A 26,065-nucleotide genomic window follows, 5' to 3' on the forward strand; every position below is an offset into this window, starting at 1 on the left:
GAAGGCTTCATATAGTCTGCAATTATTCTATGGCTTAATCAGTATTAACTCATAATTGTTACAACTTTGTCAGCAACGTGACAGGGTTTTGGTTTTTCTACTTGGAAGTGATTGTGTAATTATTTTAATCATACCAGCAAAAAAAAGGAGAAAATTCCTCTGCCTATTTTTTCTTGTTATTCCTAGGTATTGTTTGCTGTCCAAATTGCTTCCCCTTACATGGACATGGTTCTTATTTTATAGAAGAGCTGGAGATCTCAAGAGTTTGAAGGAAACAGTAACAAGGGGAAGCCTAGTAGCAACCTCCTCAGTTAAAGTGTTGATACAGCAGTGTCTACAAGCCTGTTTTAAGATCTATGTTTGTGATGGCATATCCCCCCAAAAGAACTTGGTTTGGCTCCAAGTCAAGTCAGAAGATCTAGCAAAACACAGCTCTATATATTATCCCATAAAAACCAAGGTATCCAATTTATTAAGCATAACTGATTCCAGACACTTCTGGAGTAAACAACACTTCTTGAGTTCAACCAGTAGCCTGTTAAACATCTTGCAGAGAGAGCTGTGTTCCAAATGCTAAAAGTGCTGTACGTCTTTTGCATACCAAGAGGAGTTTGAATTCAGTACAGTGGATGAAAGTGGAGACATCTTTCTAGTGAAGGAGGTTGCTTGCAACCACAGGAGCTGCAAGAGACAGAACCACAATATATACTTACAAGAATACGGAAAAATTGATGTTTACCAAATACACTATTAAAGCAGATCATGTTGCAAGCGCATGAAAAGGAGTTCATCCCTCCCTAGTCACTGTGCTCTGTTTTAAGTTTCAATTAAGAAGCTGAGATGGGAGCACTACTGTCAGGAGGGCAGAGCTCCTGGGTAGAATAGTGCCACAATTCTTAATGACATTTCAGGCAATGTATTTTTGATGGTTATTATTGTTTGGGGTTTTTTTTTTAGCTTGCTCTTCCTTCTCCTGCTTGTTAATGGTTGCATCTGTTACATAAAGAAGACTAAATTCTTGTGAGGCTTGTGAGAAATCTTCCTGTAATAATGAAATAATGCTCCAACTGTCTTAGCAGAATATGGCTGCAGATGCATAATCATTATTGCGAGAATTTAAACATCCTTATTTGCAGTTTTTCAAAGCACTGAACAGCATGAATACACAAATCAGGTTTCAAATATGTCATGCTTATCTATTGCTTCAGATGGGAAGAGGATACAGAGACAACTTCCTTCAGGTTTTGTATAAACAGCAGGATGGCTGGCTCAAATTCCCAAATAAGGCTAAGGACATTATTATGCATGGATCCTCTTGGGTTTCAGAACCTAGCTCTCTTAGGGTGCTTGGGCATTTCCCCTTCGAAATTACTTAGATGGTTCAGTTTCGGTGAGAGCAGTATATTCTTCACCATTGCTGAATTTCTTGTCTTCTAGAAAGGTTTCCTCTGTGTTTTGTTGTTTCTTCCACAAAGATAAATCAAACCTCTGCACACACTGGAAGACTCCCACTTAGGGACTTTTCTGTAGCTTATAGTTCTCTGAAGGCAGTGAGGCATGTGAAAGGATAATAAAATTATGAGTCTTGCGAAAGGTGTCGAGAGAGGGAAAGGACTGATGAAAGGTATGGAATGGAGGAACTAAGTACACTGGGATGTCTCAATCTAGAAAGGAGGTGACTATGCAGAAATGTGATCCGCAAGATCAGAAGTATCAGGAAGAGTGTGGGTGGGGATTGACTGCTCGCCTATTCCTGCACAGGAATGCAGCATGTTCACTGCACAGGAATTGGAGCATCAAATGAAGCCTGTAAAGCCAGATTCAAAACAAGCAAGAGGAAGCGGTGGTTCACAGTGACAAGTATTAGATATCTGGAACTCGTTGCCAAGGGAAGTAGTCAGGGTTAAAAGTTTACCTGGTTTTAAAAGGAAACTGGACAAATTCACAGAAGAAAAGGCCAGTGAAGATTAATAAATGTACAAAAACTTCATGCAGATCAGAAAGTCCCTAAACTGAAAACATTTGGAAGCTGAAAGTTATTAGGAGAGAGCACTGTGTATGAATGTCCTGTTCTTACTCTTCCTTCCACATCTGCTTAAAGGCAGTGTTGATGAGAAGACAGACTTCTGGCCTGAGCCAGTATTCCTGAAGAGTTGGGGGTTTTTTCCCCAGACTGATGGTGAGAAGTAGTTTTATGGAGCCCAGGCCTATGAATACGTAGAACGGTTCCTTCTTCAACCTCATAATTTTAATCAGATGAATGGTACAGATTTTCCAAATCTAGTACTACACAGCATTAGTGTGTGGAAGTTTTTGTGTGTTTATAGCTATTGTTTTCCCTCTACTGCTACAGCATTTCTTACAATTACAATAATTTTCTTCAGGAATTTAAGATATTTTGTGTTCAGAGGTTAAAGGAACTGATAAGGTGGATCTGATGTAGCTCTTTATAATCTGATGCCCTTAAAGAATAGTCTTGTCTATGTTTAGGTGAATTCCTGTTGAGATCTTATTGCAAATTTCCTCATATATTTTGTTGTGATTTTACATGATTGGATTGTTATGAATTAGTATTTTTCTTTCCCCCATAACAATTGGATTCCCAGATGTTCTCTGAGGCTTCTTGAAAGAAGACATAAATGCTCTGTGTAGAAATTAGACAAACTGCCAACAATAAATATAGCTTTTAATCAGAGAATAAAAATGCTGAAGAGAATGCTTTTTAATATGAGATTTAAAAAGAACAAACTGTTGTGTTATACAAAGTTGAGTTGTTACCAAAAAAAATCTGTAAGAAATAATGGCTAAAATTTGTATTGCTAGAATTCAGATTTCCTTTTCTTTTACATTCTAAAGCTGCTAAAATCCTTATATTTCAATAGATAGATCTGAACTAATGATGAGATTTCTGTGCAGCAGCTTTGAATTTATCTTGTTATAAAGATCACAATCTGGCCCAAAAAGTCTAACGAAATTAAGCACAGCAGTGAAGTTAACACCAGTGAAAAGTGGAGAAAATGTCATCTGCTATAACTGAGCAATATCTTGCTATGCTATTACTCATCATGTTCCTAGTTGAAGACACCATATTCTCATGGCTGTGTTGTTAAATTGAAAAAACAGTGTTAATCCAAAATTCAAGACCTCTGAGAAGGGAACAAATCTGTTAGAATCATTGCATGAGTATGTCATTAGCTTTCCCATTTTTCTCTTTGCAGTTTGCTATTCCACAAGACACTCCTGAACTTGCTGCTTTTTTATATAATTCCACAATTTCTCATTACATCAGGAGAAGGGAAGTCACAGTGGCAGAACCTCACAGGAAAAACTCTGCAAAAATATTGGTGAGCTATCTAAAAACTATAAACTGGGAATATGTATGTAGTTTATCAAGGTGGGTGTTGGTTTGACTGCAGTTTATTTACTGACTTTTAAGTATTTTTCTAAGTGATTTTTAACCCCTCAGTTTAAAATACTGTTTATTACATATCACCAAGCCACAGGTTAGCTGTTTTGTTTGACAGAGCTTTACATTAAAGATCATGCATACCAAAATCCTGGTTGTCTTACTCCTGGCTGCTTGCAGACAAACCTTTGTGGCCTTGCAATTGCACACTTATCACAGGGAATTTCACTATAGATTTGGAGAATGGGCCCTCTCCTAATGATTATATTTCAGATTCGGACTTCTGAAAGGTGCGTCTCTCACTGTTAGCTTGACTCCTAGCATTCTGGCTCTTTCATAAAGCATAACTCACACTTAAAATGAACATTTTCATGTAAACTAACAGTTCTGACATGCAAATGCTTTGGACTGTATTTGTTCAACCCAGTCAGTACTTACATTCATGTGGAAAGATAAGACCCTCTTCCCTAACAGTACCACGAGCAAAGCAAATGCATTTTAAACATTACAGATAATGCTGGAGCAAGAGCAGAGATCTCTCTCCCAGGAAAATAGTTCTGATTAGCCAGTCTGGTACCTGAGTATTTGAACTTGGCTGTATTTTCAGAAGGTTGGGGTTTTTCACATTGCTGCATTTAATGTCCCGTCCTTAGCATACTTCAGCATTTTAGGTATCAGCTCCGCTCGTCTACAGGCTGTGTTCGAATTTGGTGACCTTGAGGTCAGTCATGGGATTCATGCAGTCAGTGCTTTCCATCTATTTTTATAACCCTCGGGCAGAGTTTCTTTCATGCTGTCCAGTCTGTTATTAAGATGTTTAATGCAAGCTCATGTTTGAAGTGCATGACATCACTAGAATTTGGTAGGAAGAAAAGAACCTCACTGACCTAAGTATTCTGGAGTAATAGAATAACTATGCTGCTTCTGAAAGTTAATTTGACAATTTTTGTAACAGGAAGAAGATAGAATCTGAAAGTAATGAATACCATAATGTTATTAAAAATGAAATTGCAGATGAACCCATTTTAAACAGTAATCACTGTTGATTCCTATGTAATTCTTTCATCAACCTAATACCCTGGGAAGAATCTGATTCCACTGAGGCTGCAGGAAAAATGCCTGGGCTTTTGAAGACATTCCAGTCAATACCACAGAACACTTAATCCATTCTTCAGTAATACCTTAATTATCAGTTATCTTTCTCAGTGATTAGGCTCATATGCTACCAACATAGAAATTACTGCAGCAACTGAAAGTGGTTAACAAAGTTTTTAAGTATGTACTGTGTCTGCACCTCAAACTAGGAAGCAGAGATTTTTCAGCTGCTTGATGTAGACAGATAGTATTTAGCTGAGTACTTAGTAATGTAAAACTGGCACTGTGATAAGCAGTCTTCTAGTACATTATGCTTTTAATAAGTACAAATTAGGATAGGATTGGATACAGTGCTTACCACTGGATACATAGCAGCACTTTTCCAGGACAGCCATAGAAAAGCAAGATGTCATTTGTTCGGTTAGAAAGGTGTCTCAATTCTATGTGCCTTCAGCAGTGCATATTAAGGATCCAGAAAAAATAAATTTTTATTTGACATATTGGAAGTATACATGGAAAGTGAGTGTTGCTCTGGAAAATGGATGATTGGTAATTCTTTGTTAAAGGTAATTCTTTGTTAAAGGTAATTCTTTGTTAAAATTCATATTTTTTTTAGTCAGAAATTTTACAGTTTTTTCATCAAAGCATTTTCAGAGAGGAAAAAGTGTTCTGAAAACTTCTTACTCTATTTATATTGTTTATTAAACGTTTGGTTTCTTTTCCATTAGTTCTAATGTTACAGTGTTCTGAAAATCACTACAGGCTAAATGTATTACTAAGAAAAATAGAAATACGTGTTCAGGTCCTAAAATGTCAGCCAAAAGTAGACTTTTTTGCATACTAATGATTTATTTTGTTGATATGTGTTTTTGACCACTATGATTAATGAAAACAGCTCTCCTCCTTCCTGCAAGATAAATAAATCTGGTTGGAGGATGTTTAAATACGAAAAGCCAAATAAACAGATACTTTGAAATATTCATTTAAAAAAAAAAAAAAAGTTTAGAATTGCAGGTTCCAGGGTTTACAGTTCCATTTTTCAGGCAGAAAACGGTGAGTAAGCACACAGCTTCTATTTAACTTGTGATAAGACAGAGATTTGGATCTGTGGGGAAAGTGGTGTATAAAGCTGTGTATGTATTCCTTAAGGGAATGCATACATTATCATCTAATTTCCTGAAGTATGTGCTTCGGTAGTGCAGCATTCTCACTGTCCCAAGGGAATATACTTGCGAAAACTTAGTTTTGCTTTCAAGGTCGCAAGACCTTCTCTGACAAGTGTCAATAAAGCATCTGTAAGGGAAGGATTCTCTTACAGATCTCTTTGCTCTAAAAATGTGAATCAATTAAAACCTGAACTTTCCTCGTGAATCAAACCAAAACTTTTCAGGTAAAATCCATTTATATATATAAACCTATACATTATTTACACACACCTTTACTCATTTTTCTATAAGAACTTTCTCCCTTTCTACACCCCAAACCACATAATTTCTGTCGTTACCCCATGAGATTCTGCTCATTCCCTTCTGTGGCTTCCAGTCAGTCTTTAACCTTTGAGACATTCCTCTGGCAGACTTTAACAGAGTATATAGTTTTGAGTTGCATTGCTTGGCTTTTGTCTTCAACCCTCTGTATGAGCCAGAATCACTGCTCATCAGGAATGTTTCATGGACAAAAAGTTTCAAGTAGAGCAACTAAAGAATCTCAGCAAATGTTCTGGCTGCTATAATGTAAACATCAGTAACAGGAGAGTTATAAGTAGAGAAGAATTTAGGAACGTAAAGACTTTAGGCACAGAGAACAGGAAAATGAAGTGTTGAAATCACAAAATGACTGACAGATGAAGACAAAGCACATGCTTCAGAGGATTAATAAGTACCTGGATATTTTAAGAGTTTTTTCAGAGTAGATGTTGTTGAAAAGTATTACTTTTATTTTCATTACTACAGGCAGGTGGTTGTATTCATTGGTGGTGCAAAAAGACTCTTCCCCTTGGTTTATAGTTCTCGCAATGACTCATGGGGTATCTCATGTATATTAGATGAAATTACTGATTTAACTCATTAAGGGAAAGTCGATTTGTTTTGCTAGTTTATAGCATTTGAAAATTATTATATAAATTTTTAAAGCACAGTTATGACTTCCCTTTGTTTTGCACACAGAACTGTACAAATGTGAAGTGTATCCTGATTTCCTGTACTGTGGGACAACTGGAAAGAGGGAAGAGTGCAGCACTGAAAATCAGGTCCCGGCTATGGGCCCAAACATTCCTGGAGGTAATGCACACAAAAGTCTGTTTCTATGCATAAGACCCCTGCATCTTTTATTTGAACAGATATTTAAGAATACAAATGATGACATTAAATGGATCAAATGCAAATCCTTTTTGTTATCACTTTCTTTGAAGATAACATCTCACTGGTTCCTGTCCAGGTTGCATGCATGCTGCTTACTCTTCTTTTTCTCACTATCACTCCTTCTCAAATTTATGTCCTGAATCCTACCTGAGAATTCCAAGATTATTTTCAAAAACCTTTTCTGGTTTTATTTCTGCTTTCCTAGACTGACCCAAGTCAATGACCATTTAGGTCTCCACGATGTGCTCTGCATTCATCACATCTTACCCAAAGAAAGGTTTTTCTTAGAGCCAAATAGTACATGGGACACTGCAGACCATGGGAAAAATTAACTTCTCTTTGCAAATTCTTACATTTCCAACTTCATCTGCCCTCAAAATTCTGTTTACACTGCATAAAGCAGAGGGATTGCACTGTGAGCTGCTAGCCTCACAGCTGACCATGAGTCCAGTTGCCATATCTTTAACACCGGGCATTGAAAAACTTATAATTCAGTTTGCTGTTACTAGGAAAAAACTGCAGATTCCATCTTGATCAGACTGATTGTTGTCTTCCTTCTTACTGTGATTTAGAATTCCCCAGTCTTTGTACCTACAACACAAGAACCTTCGTGTGTTCCCCATAGCTATAGGAGAAGAATGATTTATTGACACAGTACCTCTTACCCTAGGCAGAAAAGAATTGAGGATCTTCAGATTACAAGAGCTTCAAATTAAGCTTCTCACACATTTTAAGTTAATTTCTCCCTTTCCTCTGATGTGAAAGTAGATAAAATAAATTCTTCCTCGCTTGACTTGCTTTCCTGGAGAAACAAGAGAGCAGATAGATAGGACAGTATTTACAGGAAGTTGAATGCCAGCTCAATAGCTAACCGTCATGGCTCCAAATCCACAATGGGTGCATACTTTGAGGGTCATGGGTCTCTCTTAGTGTATGGGACTATGGCAGTGCTTGCCAAAAGGATAACCTGAAAGGTTTTTCTACCTCTCTGTCAGGACAGATTACATTCTGTGTTTCTTCTGCAACAGCTATGAGAACCATTATGACTAAAGAGAGCATAGAATTTGGCCTTGCTTGAGGAAAAGCGATTTCTGCCTAGCTCAATAACAAAGGGCATCCTTTCAGATACTAGGCGAATTAATTCCTGATTTGAGAGTTCTTTCTATTAACAATCAGTTCCAAGAAACTTGGATATCTCTTCTTCAGTTCCCATAACAAAAATATAATGCTTTTAAGTAGAGGCATATTTAGCAAATGTGTTTGAAAAGCTAGACATTTAGGTTTGCTCAGTGAGTCATCTGCTAGTGGGGAGAAAAGGGTAGGCTCTGGTTCAAATTTAAGACCAAAGCTTGATAGTTTGAATGTCCCTCTGTCCTCCCAGATCTGGGTAACTAACTGAGGTGGACATCTTCCAGTGTAAGCTTTTGCAAAGATCTGACAAAATTTTGCACAGAAAATGCCAGTAGTGCATCTCTGCACTCATGGGAAAAACGTATTTTGGAAAATATAGTGGGAATTTTATTCCAATTTTTTTCTCATTCCAGTAAGAGTCTATCTGACATTTGCACACTGGGTAGTCTCTCTTAACTGCACTAGTCCACTGTTCCTAACATAGAGACAGGCAGAGAGGCAGAGATATTCTCCTTGGCTGGATAATAAAGCTTAGCTCCCTTAGCTAAATTACCTTAGTGGTAACTGGACCTGGCATATTCTAGATCCAATCAAGTCTTTCTATTCATCATTCTACTGGTGAAATCTAATTAATTCTTTAAAGGTCCAAACCAAGGTCTTGTGAAAAACACACACATAAATGAAACTCCTTGCAGAGATCCTTAGATGCCAATTTTCTAGGCTATTTACAGCTATTTCAGCTTATAAAAGTTTTTCCAAGTCCGGTTTAGTATGTAACAAGAAATAACTGTAAGAGATTAAAGCTAAAAAACTTAATGAGAAACAGAGAGTGCTTCTCTCAGTTTTTGGATGTGACAGAGGATGTGTAACAGTTGCAACAAACTAGCTACAGAAGACATGCAATCTCCTTTTCTTAGTGGCTCTTCATAAAGACAAAATGTTTTTCTAAATTATAAATTTGGTTAGCCTGACTTAGGTTCAAAACAAGGATAACTGCATGAAATTTCAGTGGCGTGTTTAATGGAGCAGTGGGACACATCTTACTTAATTCTAGTCATCTGAAAATTAGATGTCAATTTTGGTTGCCTAACTGTAGCCAGTGACAAGACAGAGAGATGTCTTCAGAGGATACTTTATCCAGCTATTTGAAACACCTTTTCTGCCCTCCTTCTGATCTGGATAGTGGAGAAGGGTCAAAGTATGCCTTGGGACATGGGGGTGTGCAAACACACTAGGCAATGCCAGGGCTGCAGGGCTATTAGCTCCTCCTTGCTCCGTAATAAATCCTGCTTGCTATGCGTGAACCTCCCTTCACTCAGTGAGCGAAGGGCACTGCTAAAGGCAGAAGTGGAATCTTACAGCAGCCTGTGGGTAGGGAAAAGGATGAGCCATCCTATAGACTCCCTGTGCGCAGAGGCCTCATGGCAAACACTCCTGCAAAAACATCTTTTGCTTACTCCACTGTCCTTACATACACTTGCCATCAAACAAGGCTTTTTATGGGCTGTGATTTTACCTTTCATCTGTATCCTTAGGAAATATTTCTGTTTCCTTCAAATAGTAACTTGCAAGCCTTGTAAAGGCTCAAAAAACTCCACGTAAATCAACAGCACTTTTTTCGAAGTAAAAAAAAAATAGGTAGTCCCCAGAGAAGTGTTGCATCCTCCCATTTGTGTGTAAGAAGCTGACAGAATAACATGACCCCTGCTTCACATGCAAACTTAGATATTGAGAAAAGAGAGAGAGAGCAAATAGCGTGATGGGATCTGGTTGCCTTCCTCCCACTCACCTCAAAATAGTTCCCTTTTTCACAGCACCTTTTAAAATTAACAGCTATACAGCCATCGCCATAAAGGACTGTACAGCATAATTAGTTTCCTAAAAAGATCATCATCTGCTCTTAGTAAGCCTGTAAGCTTCCTAGTTCCTGAGGTTGTTCCAGAAGTAAACTAAAGTACACCTAAAAAACAACTGCTGTTAGCTAGGCTGAAATCTGCGGATTCAATCTGCAGAATGAAATACAGTCAAACAATCAGGATGTGGTGATTCTGAACCAGGAAGGATGATTGAAGGGCCAGACCGAACCCCACAGTCATGGTTTTATAAAGAAACTTAGAGTAAAAGTTGCTGTCTCTATAGTAACATCCCAAACTCTTTTGCACATTCAATTAATGTACAAATTTTCATATACTAAAGAAAGCATAATAATAGTGAAATACAACATTCCTCAAGAGTGTTATAACCTAAATGAAGATACGATGATCTGCAGAAGAAACTCTCCTCATTAAAGCTGAGAACACACTGTCATTATGCATTTTCTTCTCATAGATATGCTAATACAAACCTGAGAAGAATTTGATGGAAGTGATTGATCAATTCTAGGATGAAATAATCCACGTTTCTCATCGAAGTTGTGTGGATCAGTCTGCATATTTTGTTGCCACAAAAGATCAGTCATATATTGAGTGACTCCTTCCTCTTCCACTTAGTTTAACTGACAACAGCTGACCCTTTGCCTCTTGACAGTTGTAATCTGTCACCTTAAAACTCAGATTCCCATAACATATAACAGTTAAATGACGTGCAATGATTAGACATGTTTGAGTAAATAAAGCAGCCCAAATTTCCCAACCAGCCAACAAAGATAGACAGACATTGTGCAAAAGCCAAGAAGAATCGCAGACTTTTTTGGATTAACTTCAAAGCCTGGCTGTAAATATGAACCCTCTAGTAAAGCTGACTTTTGGATTCAGATTTGCTGATCAAGCAAATAATAGCCTGATTCATGCAAAAGAGAAACAACCTTACATGGTTGTCTTATGTTGTGTCCTGTTAGGGCTATATTATGTTCCCATTTGAGTAATCATGGTATTTCTGAGTCATGAGGGGGAGATCCAAGGAGATCTTGCCCCATGTTCTTCGAACTCTTACGGGTACTTTTAAATATAAGACTCAGGAGTTGGCTAGTAAAATATCTGTTTCAAAAATTCATTTCTAAATGATGAATCTGTACCATCTGTCTGATTTGTGACATCCTTCCAAGCTGCAAGCTCTTTGGACCCTTACAGCACTTTTGGACATAGAACTCAGCTCATTTTTTCAGCCTATATTGAAAGTTCCTCAGAGTGATAAAAATCCCCTTCTCGGAGAGCCTGGGGAGGCAGTAATGTGAAAACACCCACAGAGGGTGCGTGAGGTTCCCAAGAGGTTTGAAACTTATTTTGTTTTCTTCCCATGTTGTTGAATATAATTGCGTTGTTTCCCTCTTAACTTTTAGACAGATCCAGATACTTGAATTTGGCACCCCTGACGGTGTGACCTTTAATAGCGAGAAGGAAGAAAAATCTAGTTTTAATCCGAGAAAGCTGAAAAGCAACAGAAATATGGCAGCCACACTGTAACTGGGTGCTCCCTTAGTACACAAAGCCATGTTTTGCCTTCTCTGTTAAATAGTTGTTGTTTGAGTGTTTCTGAACACACACTCCTCTTTCATTTTAGATGCCTAAAAATGGAAATAAATGCTTGACATAATAAAGATCATGAGTGCTGCAACACCCACATCTTAAGCGCCTGACCTCAGACTGCTATCCAAACCCTGAAACTCAATACCTAAGCTCCCTATACAGCATACCAAGACAGTGAGGTACCTCAGGCAAATTGACTTGTACTAACCATTAGTGTGGTGCATGAGGACTATCCCTTATCAGGAAAAGAGGCACCCAAATCAGGATTAAGTGAGAATATTTCCACCCTCTTAGAAGGCAGAATCAAAAAATTACTCAAAAGGATCCTAAAGCATTAGTTGAAAGACTTAAAGACTTTGTTTATTCAATATTCAGTGGCAGAAGCTAGAGCTGGCAGTCTAGTGATGAGAAAATTCATTACTGGAAGATGTGAATTCAGTTCCCTCCTCAGCTTGAGAAACCCAACATCCCTGCTTTATAGAATGATGGTGTTCCCCTTCTGCTGAAACTGCACCTCTACAAAGACATTAAAAGAAATTGAGAGGTCTGGAAGGGTATAGAAATGAGAAAGAGCCTTATGAAATGCCTTGTTATTTTGGGCCATCAGCTAGAAGTCCTCCCAGCTCTATCATCCTTCATCTCCTTGCCTTCATTGCCTGGAACCTGGAGCTAGCATCACTGTTAGAGTGAATGCTTTAATTGTACTTCCTTGATGTTGAGAATCTCCATATTTTACTACTGATGAACTCAGAGACTCCTCTTGGTGTGGGAGAAATTCTCCAGGCTAGGCACTGCTTTTGGGACACGGATTCAGTTTATCTGTACAAAGGCCATTGGAGGCTGAATGCAGATAACCAGTGCAGTGGGGCCACAGAGGCTATCCTCTGTGCAGCACATGTGTGTTTGCAAAGGGCTGGAATCAGAACAGAGGTGAGCTGGTGGAGGTGGTCCAAGACATGTAAGAGATCTAGCTCTTGCATAGGCTCCCTTATTCAATCACTTTTCTCCCTCTCCTCTTTACTATGGGAGCAATTATTCCATCTGTAAGTGGAATATGACCCCAAGGAACAATAGTTTCCATCCTCAGCATCCTCCAGCACAGGACCTCTTTGTGTGTCCAGTGGAAAACATCTCAGTCAAGGGAAGTTTGGTTAGTATTTTCAAAGAATAATTCTGTGTCCAGCCTAAATTCCCTATCTGTGGATGGAACTGGGGAAGCACCAGGAATCAGTGAGAGAGGTATCTTGTTCTCTCATTAATTGCCATTTATAAGCCACATAAGGAACTTAAGTAGATTATTTTAATTCAGAATGGGAATTGAAAGCCATAAATTTGATGCACTGCCCTTCAAGCCACATAAAATAACAAAAAGAGGAAGTCAACAAAGAAATTTGCCTTTATGTCAAACAACCCTTGTTATTTGAAGAAACAAAATAAGTAAAACTGTGTGTGTCCAAAAATGCTGTATAACACTGGATTTGATTGTTTATGTGGAATGAAGGCTAGAAAGAGACAGACCTTGGCTCTGGGCTGAACTAGATAGAGAGTTTAGGGTGTGGACTAGTTTTGTTTTCATTCATTGTTATTTAAAATAATGTCAAAATGTTAACAAGAGCAGAACATGAGACTAGATGAACTAAACTATAGGTAACATTAGGTTTGCGAAGAAATAGCATCTTAAATCAATAACTTAAAATCTGTATATTAAAGTGTTCTGAAATCACAACAAAATATCTGTTTCTTATAATTTGAAAGTCTGTTAAAATTAATGTAAAAGATATAATATGTGAAGTTTAAGAAGTTAATGATAGAAATGAGGATGTCTCGATTTTCAGAGGAGCTGCCTTTGGTCACAGATACATTTGCGTGGACATACCCTCTTGTTACAAATAGTACAAGTACTTTTGACCACATACAGAGTCATACATATATTTTTCTAACAAATTAATACAAGAACTAATAGTTACATGGCCTCTACTCTCAGCACTTATGCAAGCTACTCTATTTATTGGCAGTAGTTCAGGTTTTTGGAGGTATGGGTCAAAGAAAGCAAGCTAATGAATTCCCAAAGCATATATTTAAAAGGTAGCACTATATTGCTTACCCTCTTGTCTAAAATGTGCCAGACTCCAGCAGACACAAAGGGAAACAAGTTTTAATCAAGCAGGGCCAATACTGTTGTAACAATACTGAACCCCAGATGCAACAAACATAAGTTCTGGGGGGAAAATTCCATCAAAGTGTGCTGCTTGTGATAGAGAAAGTACGTGCCCTTCAGTTAGGGTGACTTCACTGGGCTACACCTAACCAGAAATAAAGTATTTCAGAGAAGTTGAAAATGTTCCGTAGAGGAAACAGAACAAAGTCATTCTGGGGAGTCTCTCCAGTAAACTCTTCAAACCTGCAGAACAATGACCTGTCAGAGTTCTTTAAGCTGCTAAAAGTTTTGTTTCTCCTACCCTCAATCTAGCTCCCTGTGGGCGAGATTTGTCCCTGCATTCTGGTCTGGTCTATGACAAGAATGCTTCCATATCCTTTAACGATGCTTTGGGGAAACATCAGGTTTTTGCATGAGCTTCCTGCAGAAACTACCAGCATTCCACTGGAGGCTGGAGAACTCTCCTTCAAATTATCCAGGGTTTTCCAACACTTCCCACATTATTTCTGTTTGTCTCAATTGTACTTAGGGAAACATTGTACTGAATATTTATTTGGAACACTTTCCTTCATTTCTGGATGCTTCTGTGTCTCACAACTGTTAAAGAAAACAAAGGCTTCAGTTCAAAAATCTATTTGTAAAACAAAAGTGTGTAGAGAGAGAGACGCCTTAATAAACACACCAGCAGGGATCTACCACCCACACAACACGGGGAATGGCCATGTTTTGCCTACTTACCAAGACACTGGCAGGCTACTGTCTCAGCAACGCGCACAAGAGCAGACTCTGCTGTTCTAACACAAGGGGAACCTCAAAAGGCCAGTGTAGCTGGGGCTGGGCTCCCTACTGTTGGTCATTAGGCACTGGCAATCATAAATACCAAATTCCTCCTTCGCCTTCCTCTGAGCCATAATGAAGTCCTCAGCTTGAATTGCAAACCACAGGTTCTGCTGCTTCCAGTAAACGCTGAATATTTAAGCATATGCTATTTTCAAAATGATATGGTAGAGAAATCTTGTTTCTCACAAATGACTTGAGAATTATAAACAAGACTGTGGGAGAGACAGCTGCCTGTATCTCCAAGGTGTTGGTACAAGTAAAAATCCTGTTTGCAACTGCTGACCACAGTCATTGTTTTAAAGCCCTTTGCCACAAACACATAATTCTGTGAATGCACGAAAATACTCTTGAGTCTTTTATATTCTCCATTCCTGTAAAGCAATGGAGATGTGCAGCATTTCCAGGAGCCTAATGAAGGGTCAAGAAGAGTTGATAGCTGTGGGCACAAACCAAGGTTATTAACCTCAGCCAAGCATTAATCCACAGGAAGTACCCTTCTCTGATGTTCTTACTGCTGATATAAGCTGAAAATGAAATAAGCCATGTATAGTAGGTGAAACAATTTATTTTTCCATGAGTGCTGGTTTTCTTTTATATGATGTTTCAAGAGAGTTAATGCCTTTACTGTACCCTAGCCAATCAGGCTGCATGTCTAATGTCTACTTTTTAAATAATATAGCATATCCTGCTCTCTCCATTACAGATTACTTTCATAAATCATATAAATCATATCCAGAATCCTGCTTAATATGAATTGCATAGAATTGATAACATAAGGCTTTTTCAGGCTTCTTTCTGAATGCAAGTCATTCCACAACTACAGAAGCATGCTGGGACTTTGTGTGAGAAGTCTAGTGCTGCAGAATAGAAGATGAAGAATGGCTTGAGTCTGAAAATGGAAAATAATTACTGTGATGAGGAAAAATTATTTTTCTGAAGACGATCTCATAGATGTTCGGCACCATGAAAGTGTATGAAAAATACACATTTGCCAAGTACAGTGTTAAATTGATCTTATTTTTCATGTCAAACACTGTTGATAGAAAAGGTAGTTTGCTTTCATGAGATGCCATCTATGTTAAGGAGCTGATTTGACTATCCCTATGTAGTTATTTAAAGCAGTTTTCTTCATATTGCTCATTCCTAATATAAGCCCCAAGAATAGGTTAAATATTCTGATAATAAACATTCAGATGCTCTCAGTATTTTAAAAGAACAAAATTATGGCATAGCCAAATGAGTTCATAGAATCATAGAATCATAGAACAGTCAGGGTTGGAAAGGACCTTAAGATCATCTAGTTCCAACCCTCCTGCCATGAGCAGGGACACCACACACTAAACTATGTTGCCCAAGGCTCTGTCCAGCCTGGCCTTGAACACCGCCAGGGTTGGAGCATTCACAACTTCCTTGGACAACCCATTCCAGTGCCTCACCACCCTCACTGTAAAAAACTTCTTCCTTATATCTAGTCTAAACTTCCCCTGTTTAAGTTTGAAGCCATTACCCCTTATCCTACCACTACAGTCCCTAATGAAGAGTCCCTCCCCAGCGTCCTTGTAGGTCCCCTTCAGATAGTAGAAGGCTGCTACGAGGTCTCCACACAGCCTTCTCTTCTCCAGACTGAACAGCCCCAACTTTCTCAGCCTGTCTCCATACGGAAGGTGCTCCAGCCCTCTTATCATCCTCGTGGCCCTCCTCTGGACTTGCTCCAACAGCTCCATGTCCTTTTTATGTTGAGGACACCAGAACTGGACACAATACTCCAAGTGAGGTCTCACGAGAGCAGAGTAGAGGGGCAGGATCACCTCCTTCGACCTGCTGGTCATGCCTCTTTTGATGCAGCCCAGGATACGGTTGGCTTTCTGGGCTGCAAGCGCACACTGAAGCCTGCTCATGTCAAGCTTCTCGTCAACCAACACCCCCAAGTCCTTCTCCGCAGGGCTGCCTTGAATCTCTTCTCTGCCCAGCCTGTAGCTGTGGCTACACAGTTCCAGAAGGCACTAAATGTGCTGCCTTCATGTCACCAGTAGACACTTACATATTTGAAGAGAAAACTAGTTTTTTTAAAAGAAGACAGAATGGACAAGGCGAATACCAGAACTGTAACCCTGGACCTCAGGAGAGTAGCCTTCAGCTGAAAATATGCCTTCAGGGAAAACATGGCTCTTCTGCAGAATAGGACGTAGAAAAGGCTGGATTACTCAATGCCTCCTTCACTTTGGTCTTTACTGGTAAAATCTGCATACAGTAATACGAGGCCTCTGCGACCAGAGAGAAAACCTGCAGCAATCAACATCCACCTTCAGTGGAGGAATATCAGGTTAGGGGAACATTAAAACAAATTGGACGATCAAAAGTCCAAAGGACCTGATAGCATACACCTGCAAGTGCTGAGGGAGCTGTCAGTGCAAGACCTCTCTCAATTATCTTTGAAAAGTCATGGTGACTGGGAGAAGTTCCTGAGGACTGGAAGAAAGCAAATGTCACACCTATCTTCAGGAACAAGGATCCAGAGAACTATGGGCCAATCAGCCTCATTTCAATCCGTGAGAAGGCAATGGAGAAAAAAAAAAAAACTGGAATCCAATTTTCAAACATTTGAAGGACAAGGAGGTGATGGGGAGTTGTCAGTAGGGATAACCTTCTGTGATAATTGAGGTTCACCTTGGTGGATGAGGGGAGAGCAGTCATTGTTTTTTATCTGGACTTTAGCAAGGTTTTTGACACTGTCAAAATGAACGTAGATAGGTGGAGAGGTGAATTCAAAACTGACTGAACTGCCAGGCTTGAAGTGTTGTGATCAGCAGCATGAAGTCAGCTGGAGGTCTATCAGTAATGGTATACCCCAGGAGTCAATACCAGTACTGTTTAACGTCATTAATGACTTGGATAATGGGACAGAATACACTTTCAGCATGTTTGCGGATGATAGAAAAGTGGAAGGAGTCATTGATACACCAGATGGTTGTATTGCCCTTCAGTACAGGCTAGAGAAGTGGGTTGGCAGGAATTTCATGAAGTGTGACAAAGGGAAATGCAAAGTCTTGTACCACAGGAGGAATAACACAGTGAACCAGTACAGGCTGGGGGCCAATCAGGTGGAAGGCAGTGTTCTAGCAAAGGATCTCACAGTCCTGGTAGACACCAAGTTGAACATCAGCCCAGTGTGTCTGCCCTTGCAGCAAAGAAAGTTGACAGTCTCTTGGGCTGCATTAGGAAAAGCACTGCCAGCAGGTTGAGGTAGGTGACTCTTTCTCTCTACTCAGCAATGGTGAAACAGATCGAGAGTGCTGTGTCCCGTCCTGGGCTCCCTGGGACAAGTGAGACACGGACATACTGGAGCAAGTCCAGACAAGGGCCACAATAATGATTAAGGCCTTGGAGCATCTGAAACACCAGGAGAGGCTGAGACATATGGGACTGTTCAGTCTGGAGAAGAAAAGGCTCAGGCAGGATCTTGGCAGTGTGTATAAACATCCAATATAGGAGGGAGTGAAGAAGACAGAACCAGGCCTTCTCAATGATATCCAGTAGCAGCACAAGAGGAAAGAAGCACAAGTTAAAATACAGGAAATTCAATTTAAACATTAGAAGAAACTTTTTACTGTGGGGATAGTCAAACACTGAAATAGGTTGCTCCTAGAGTTTGTGGAGTCTCTGTTCTTGGAGATACTCAAAACCCAAATGGACATGGCCCTGAGCATACTGCTCTAGTTGGCCCTGTTCTGAGCACATGGCTGGAGTAAGACAATCTCCAAAGGTGTCTCCCAACCTCAGCAGTTCTCCGAAAACTTTTAGCTGAGCCATGGTAATCCAGCTGAATACAAGTCGGCTCCCAGGTTTAGGTTATGCTTATTTCAGGTCATTTTCACATCACAAACCTTTCTCGATCAGTGAAGAAAAGAAACAGTAGCCTAAATTATCACAGGGTCTTTTTACTTCAGTTGTTGCTCTACAGAAGAGCTGAAAGGGGAAAAGCAATTCTTAGAGTTTATGCCTATGATGCAACAGGAAATTCTAGAGGAAAACCACCTAGCAGGGAGGAGGAGACATTAATTAATCATATAGGAGCTGAGTCTTGTCAATGGAGCAGAACTCCTAAATGTGTGAGAACCAGAAGGAAGGAGAAAGAGTTTTGCAGAACGGGATTTAGTGACACTAATGTTCCAAATCCACTGGAGTGTGAGAAGCTGGTGCCATAATGAAAGACTGCTTTACGTCCAAGGCTCTGTCTTTCTTTAAATCAGTAGTCAGATAGTGTGTTGAATTCTGGTCATCATTTTTCAGAAAGGATTGAGACAGTTAGCAAAAATGATTAAGGGTTTCAAAAATATTCTCATACAAGAGATGAAAATTGTTTAATTCAATAAGTTTAATGTAAAGGGATATGATAAGGCGTAACTCCTAGCCCTCTGTATTCCAGTGGACATATTAACACTTGACTACCTAACACTTTTTAGAGCATATCAAAGCATTTTCAGAGATCTGTATCGCTACCTCAACTTTTTATGGAATGGCATATATGAGATGAGTTGCAGGTAGTATCACCCAAAACATCAGTTGCAGAGGTGGAATTAGAAGCAAGATTATTACCTTCCAGAAGAGCATGGTACCCACTCAGCCACCCTTCTTTGGGATAAAAGCAAGGAAAAAATAGGACATAGTTTGGTGCACAGGATCATCTGTCTGCAGCAAAGTAACATTTGATTGAAATTGAAGCATGTCAAATTCAAAGTGAATTGAAAGATTTACTTGATACCTGATGTGCTTAGCCTTCAAAACTACTCCAGTTAGATATCAATGATGCCAAGTGCTCAACAGGATTCAAAATATGTGTGTGGAAAATATTTGTATTACTACAATGTAGTAAATGTTGCAACTATTAAGATTCTTCTAGGGAACATGCACATTCACATGTCGGCACTTATCCCAGATTGTTACAGATTTAGGCAGCTATTTTCCCGTGGAGGTGCCAGCACTTAACTGTCACTTCAAGACACTGTGCACAGAGTGGGAGATTGTCAAGGTCAGAAGAGCACAATGAGACACACAAGTGGTCAGATGTAGTGTGTCAGTGCCTCCCTGGTTTCCAAATGAGGTGAAAACACTAATTAAAAGTCACAGCGCAGTTTTTAGTCATTCTGAACCAGGGAGAACAATGCCTGATTGAATAATATTTTATAAATACAAGCAAATATAAATGGAACACAGAGAACTGGCAGAGAGATGCTGCTTTTTTTTTTTTTTTTTGTCTGCACATCTTTGGTTTTGTTGAAGTGCTTAATGAGAGCTATGTAAGTATTTATACATATATATAAGGTAAACAATGACTCCTGTTCATTCCTATTGCAGTTACATAATGTAGTAAAAAAGCAAAGAGAGTTGTTCTGGGCGTTTTGAGCTCTACTGCAATAAGAAATCAGTCACACTCTAAGTGAAGTGCAGAGATGTTTGTTCCTACTGTTGTTCTTTGATGGGAAAGCACAGCCATTCCTTTGATGCCAGGAGCTCTACCAGCTGGGTCTCAACATGGGCCAGAAATCTTCTCAAGATACCCAGATTTGTTTTGGGTTTGGTGAAAAGAGGCAAGGTTTTAAAACATAGACACTCCATAAACCTCCCCCCTGCTTCAAACTCACCAGTCTCCTATTTCAGACAGAACCATGAGAAACAACTGTATGTCTTTCTGCATATCTAATCCTTCCACATATGAACGTGCAATCTTTGTAGTTCAGCTTTATGCTGTATGATGGATTTGTCTCATGGACACATACAGATCCCAGGAGCTCTGTACCCTTTACCAAAAAAAAAAAGCCATCTTTGCCTTAGGAAATCAGTGCTCTGTATTTTTTCTCTGCTTGTTTCTCATAACGCTTTTAAGTATAAACATGGGGTTTAATAATTTCTTTTTTATTTAATTTCAGAGAAAGAATGATCTCTATACTCTCTCTTCCAATGTGTCCTTCAAAGTTAAGAGCATGCCGTATAAAGTACAACCAGCAAAGCTCCCCGAGGGAAGCATAGCCGTGAGTAACTGAAAATGGTGTCTTTGTGTGAAGCACATTTCTGATCACAGCTGTGAAAGTTTTTATAGATGAAAATATTGAGATCAGTCTTTCCTGTGTTTCTAGTGTAAATTCTTGCAATAATACATCAAGGAAATACCTTTATTGCTTTCTGTGGAAGTTGATGATATATGATACCAATTCAATTTTAAAATACTCTCTTGCTGCATTAATGTGCAGAGTGCTTTATTGCAGTCAGGGTGGATTTTTCACCCAGAAGAAAACAACAAAACTGTGAAAGCAAGTATCGGGTTACCTTGTACAGGGTAAAAAAAAATCTGGGCGAAATTTTTGTGTAAAATCCAAAATTTTGTTTCTGTTAGGTTTGGAGATCTTGCTCTTCTCCCAGCCAGCAGTCACACAAGCTAACGGATTATTGGATTATTTCTGGCAACTTCTCTCTTATCTGTATTAAACTTCTTTATACCCTGATTTTCAGAAGCGGCTGCATACCTCTCTGGGGTTCCACCTCACGGCACATCAGGTGCAAGATATGAAATTACCTAGTAATGCCTACAGATGTGATAGGTGGGTAGGTAGGTAGGTAGGTAGGTAGGTAGGTGGGTGGATGGATGGATAGATAGATAGATAGATAGATAGATAGATAGATAGATACTAAAGTACTTGCCTTATTTGCAGAGCAAGATTTGTATGGCAGCCATAGATTATTATACAAAAAATTAATCTTGGAGGTGTAAACTTGATTTAATTGTTTGCTGGTGCTGAAGCATTGAGTCTAGGGAGTAATTGAAAGGAGTTTGCTTCTTATGATGTCTAATACCATGGTTAAAATTTACTGTGTCATTACTGATAGAAATAAGTAAAAGATGAGTGCAAAATTTTATTCTAATATAAGAGTAACCTGAAATTTGAAGACTTATTGTTCTCATATTTCTAAAGATTTATCATTTATCGTTTGAAAGGTAAGCTCAGTACAAACTTTTCCAAGTTAGATTGTGGTGCAAATGCATTTTATCAGTCTGTTGAGGTGTTGTAGTAGGGAACAGAATATTTTCTTATGTGGGAAACCAGCATCATAATACACTCTACTGCTTACTTTGAATATATTTTGGAGGATACAGGCTATAAAGTTTTGTTTTGAAGAAGCCCAGACTGAATGGTTGATTGATACTTGCTCTGGGAAGACATAAGGTGAAATCTTGGTCCTATATGCTCAGTGACTCCAACCTCTAACCATGATTTCACCAGAGAGATTTGATGCTTAATGCAGTATTCATCCAGAAAGGTTCAAAGGCTCCAAGCTGACAGATATACTCAGGCTCTTTTTATATTCTTGCAGCATGTGTTCCATACCAGAAACACATGTTGTGCAGAACTCTGTTGATAGTGGTACCTTCATGTGGACTGAAGTGCTTTACCCCAGGTGATAGCCTGCTGTGCTCAACAAGTGTCAGATGATCTACCAAATGATCAGATAAGCATTTTATTCTCCTACTCCAGCCAGTATAATGCTTGTTATTTGCTGCAGATGATTTACAGCAAAATGCCTGTAATGGCAACTATAAAACGTTGAAAAATGATAGCGCTTTTATGTTGTTTCATATCTGGACATGGCAGTGGATGCTTGCCAGCTCTACAACTTGATGTGTTATATGCACAAGCTCTTTTGATGTTCCACTTGCAAGAAGAAATATTTGCTTGAAGTTGGGCAATGCTTAATATTTTTGCTCCTTCTGAAAGAGATCACTGGTTGTGTTTTAAAAGTTTCCAAAGATTTGGAAGTTTATGGGTTTCTTTCAGACAATGAAAGGGTGGAAGTGGAATAAAGATTTTAATATTTTAAAATTAATTGTCAAAAGTATATATCTAATAATCAGCTAGCACTTTACAGTTTATATAGTATAGATAACATATTCTAAAACAATAAAGCATATGTCCTTCATTTAACTCATAGAGTGCTGGGTTCCAATTATGCAGGCTGATAGGTATATATAATTTTAATGGTATGAATAATCCCATACACACCAGTAACATACAGTCATGTAATCATATTTGCAGCACTGGGGTCTTTATTTCCATCATCATGGAATATAGGTCTGTATATTGACAGAGGGTCATGATATATAGGTGTGTGAAATGTTATGTAAATACAAGAAAATCAAAATCTTTTCTAGTAAGACCGTAGAGTTAAAGTAGCATCAAACAGAAAATTAGCTTGGAACTTAGTGGAGCTTAACCCAGAATCTACTGACATCAATTAAAATATTTCTATTTATTCTATAGGCTTGGAATTACAACTATATATTGTACAACTAGATGGATTTCCTTGCTGACACCTCTATCATTCAAGAGAAAATTGTAACTTTTTCTAGCAGTATTATGTTAAATAATACTATCCTACTTGATGAGTATCATGTGCGAGGTGAAAGTACTTTTCATTACAAAAAGTACAGAGTTAGAATAAGGAGTAGTTTGTTCCATTTTAATTTAAGATTCTTGAGCCAGTTTTGGTGCTTAATAAAATATGCTTGCTTTTCTTTAATGTTGATAGGATCTTCAGAGGGGATGCCTCTAGTCTAAGCTGTTTGACCAGTGCCCTGCAGTGAGTAAAATTGGTTTTAGACTGAGGCTTAGAACTCCTTTTTTAGCTATTACAAAGTGAAGTGCTTTCATTTTAAATGTGCTTAGATTCCTTATGAAACATAGTTGCACAAACATTTATAAAATGTAAATAAAAATGTCAATATTACTTACAACTCCAAGCTCAAGGGAGCTTTTACATTTTATGTTGAGCATTTTTTCAGAGCATACAAGAACATCATGCTACAACGGTTGGACGGAAACATGTAGGAGTCGTGTTTCTCAGTCTGTGTAAGCAAAATGTCCAAAGATTAGAGGAAGGTCATCATGGGAAATAAAAGTGGTAGCATTAGAATAATAATCAGTTTAGCTACTGTTTCCTAAAATAGCAGATCAAGTTATGGAGAAGTTATTTTTTAAAATGTGTCTTCTAAAGAACAAGAGGGAAAAAACAGCTTTGTAAGACTCTCACTAGCAGGCACTGAATTGTGAATATAGATTGGGGGTGTTGGTTGATGAGAAGCTTGACATGAGCCGGCTTCAGTGTGCGCTTGCAGCCCAGAAAGCCAACCACATCCTGGGCTGCATCAAAAGAAGCGTGACCAGCAGGTCAAAGGAGGTGATCCTGCCCCTCTACTCTGCTCTCCTGAGACCTCACTTGGAGTATTGTGTCCAGTTCTGGTGTCCTCAACATAAAAAGGACATGGAGCTGTTGGAGCAAGTCCAGAGGAGGGCCACGAGGATGATAAGAGGACTGGAGCACCTCCTGTGTGAAGATAGGCTGAGAAAGTTGGGGCTGTTCAGCCTGGAGAAGAGAAGGCTGTGTGGAGACCTCATGGCAGCCTTCCAGTATCTGAAGGTGGCCTCCAGGGATGCTGGAGAGGAACTCTTCATCAGGGACTGTAGTGATAGGACAAGGGATAACGAGTTCAAATTTAAACAGGGGAAGGTCAGGTTAGATATAAGGAAGAAGTTCTTTGCTGCGAGGGTGGTGAGGCACTGGAACAGGTTGCCCAGAGAAGTGGTAAACGCTCCATCCCTGGCAGCGTTCAAGGCCAGATTGGACAGAGCCTTGGGTGACATACTTTAGTGTGAGGTGTCCCTGCCCATGGAACTAGATGATCTTAAGGTCCTTTCCAACTCAAACCATTCTATGATTCTGTGATTCTGTGTTTGGTCTAGTAAAACTTAATTCCCATCTATCCGCAAGGGACTGCTGATGAACTGGAAGCTTACCATATATGCTCCTCTGCGTTATGCTGCCTTCCAGTGAAGTTGAAGACAATTTTGAAGTAACACCAAAATCAGGAGCACAATCAAAACAGTACAAAAATCAGTGGCAAAAACCTAATATTTATTTTATCTGCTTACAATGTGCTTCACTGTGGCACATTTAAAAAAGGAAAATAAAAGCCTTGAACCCTCGTATAGGAATACTTCCATGAGCAACAAATTGCTTTCATGGAAATACAACAATGATCCTGAAATTAAGACTGCCAGACAGCATCTGTGCTAAGACTACCTTGGAATTTATTTCCAATAGCAGACAAAGGCTCTGACCGTAACTGTCTGGTTAGCTTCACCCTCATCTCAGAGCTTGAGCCAGATGGCATTGCTTGTCAGCCTTTTGCATACAAAAGGTGTGAGATGTTGAGCAGTGTGAAAGGCCAAGAGTCAGATGGCTCCCCTCAAGTCTCTGTGCTTTTCACCAGCCTGACAGAGAAGCAACCACTGTTTTCAGTGTTCGGTATAAGAAAGTTCTAGTCCTGAGTGGAGAGGAAAGCCAACACACATTGAAAGTACAGTGCCAACATGCAATACGTGTGTAAAAATTCCACTTTTTCATATTGGCCACCTTAGATGAAAATAGATAATTCCCCTAAAAAAAGCATTCCCTGGCTTTGATCTTGCAGTACTAAACCTACCACGTGGAGAATACAGAAATCCAAGCTGAATAATACAAACTTGTCTTAAATCAAAATCACATGTAAAACTGTTGTGGACAGCATGGGGTGGAGGAGGGACAGTCTTCTGTGGAAACACTGAAATGAGGCAGGCAAACTGAAGGGATGTTTTGTTTTGTCCCTTTCCCTCCAGCTTCTGCCCCAGCTCTGTGGGTGTTCAGGACTTGCAGTGTCAAACTATTCACCATGAATTGCATTAGTAGACCTGCAAGTCTTTGTATAGAGGAGCCCAGGGGTGTTACATTCTACTGGTAATGCACACAAGCAGGAGTGAGACTGACGACTATATATAATCTCCTGCTCAGGAAATAAATCTCAAGCACTTAGCACAACCCTTCCCTTGCTTTCAAAAACCTAAGACAAAGAAGGATTAATGGGAAAAGGGTGTGGATGCAGCAAAATGGTTTTAAGATTTTAGCAGGCAAATATTTCATTAGCCATTGGCCTCACTCCTGCTGCAAGGGAAGAGAGATGTGGCAGCTTTGCAGCAGCATTCTGCTTGATACAGGAACGACCTAATTTCTGCTGTCTGTTTTACTCATTGTTGATAATCTAAGGATTATAAGCATGATGCTCTGCACTTCTGTAAGATTAGTTTCTTGTTTATATTTCAACATTTGTCAGGCTCCAGCCGAGCTATTGAAATTACACTGTAAGTTGCACTCTACTATCTGTAAAGGCAGAATGGCAGAAGGAAGAAGGGAGAGAGGATTCTGAACCCATGCAACACAAGCAAAGCTGAGCACTGCTACACCACTCATAATTGATTACAGTGTGTCCTCAGGAAGACCCAAATGTCTTTATCTGGATCCATGCTAATAAGTGCTCTATAGGTATCACAAGAGCAGCTGCGTTGCCTTACTGTTTTCACAGTCTGAGGAAAGAAAACGTAACATGCAAATGCAGCAAACATATAGGAAGTGGTGCATAAAAGACAGAGAGAATGGCTACAGAGGTACTTGTAGTTGCATACGCTACTATCAGCTTAATGAAATCCACTGTCCCTAATGAAATAGACTGTTTCCACTGGTTTCAGCA

At 39.2% G+C, this 26,065-nt stretch overlaps 1 protein-coding gene across 1 annotated transcript in view; it reads left to right on the top strand.

The window, feature by feature from the left end:
* ITGA8 (integrin, alpha 8) overlaps positions 1 to 26,065 on the top strand; it is a 108,823-nt gene that overhangs the window by 78,225 nt on the left and 4,533 nt on the right. The window contains exons 25-27 of the mRNA XM_010023105.1: positions 3,219 to 3,344; positions 6,667 to 6,780; positions 20,382 to 20,483. Coding sequence (XP_010021407.1) covers positions 3,219 to 3,344; positions 6,667 to 6,780; positions 20,382 to 20,483 — 342 coding nt within the window. The remainder of the gene's footprint in view (positions 1 to 3,218; positions 3,345 to 6,666; positions 6,781 to 20,381; positions 20,484 to 26,065) is intronic.

Source organism: Nestor notabilis, unplaced genomic scaffold, assembly GCF_000696875.1.
Source record: "Nestor notabilis isolate BGI_N333 unplaced genomic scaffold, ASM69687v1 scaffold4841, whole genome shotgun sequence".
NCBI classification, from domain to species: Eukaryota; Metazoa; Chordata; class Aves; order Psittaciformes; family Psittacidae; genus Nestor; species Nestor notabilis.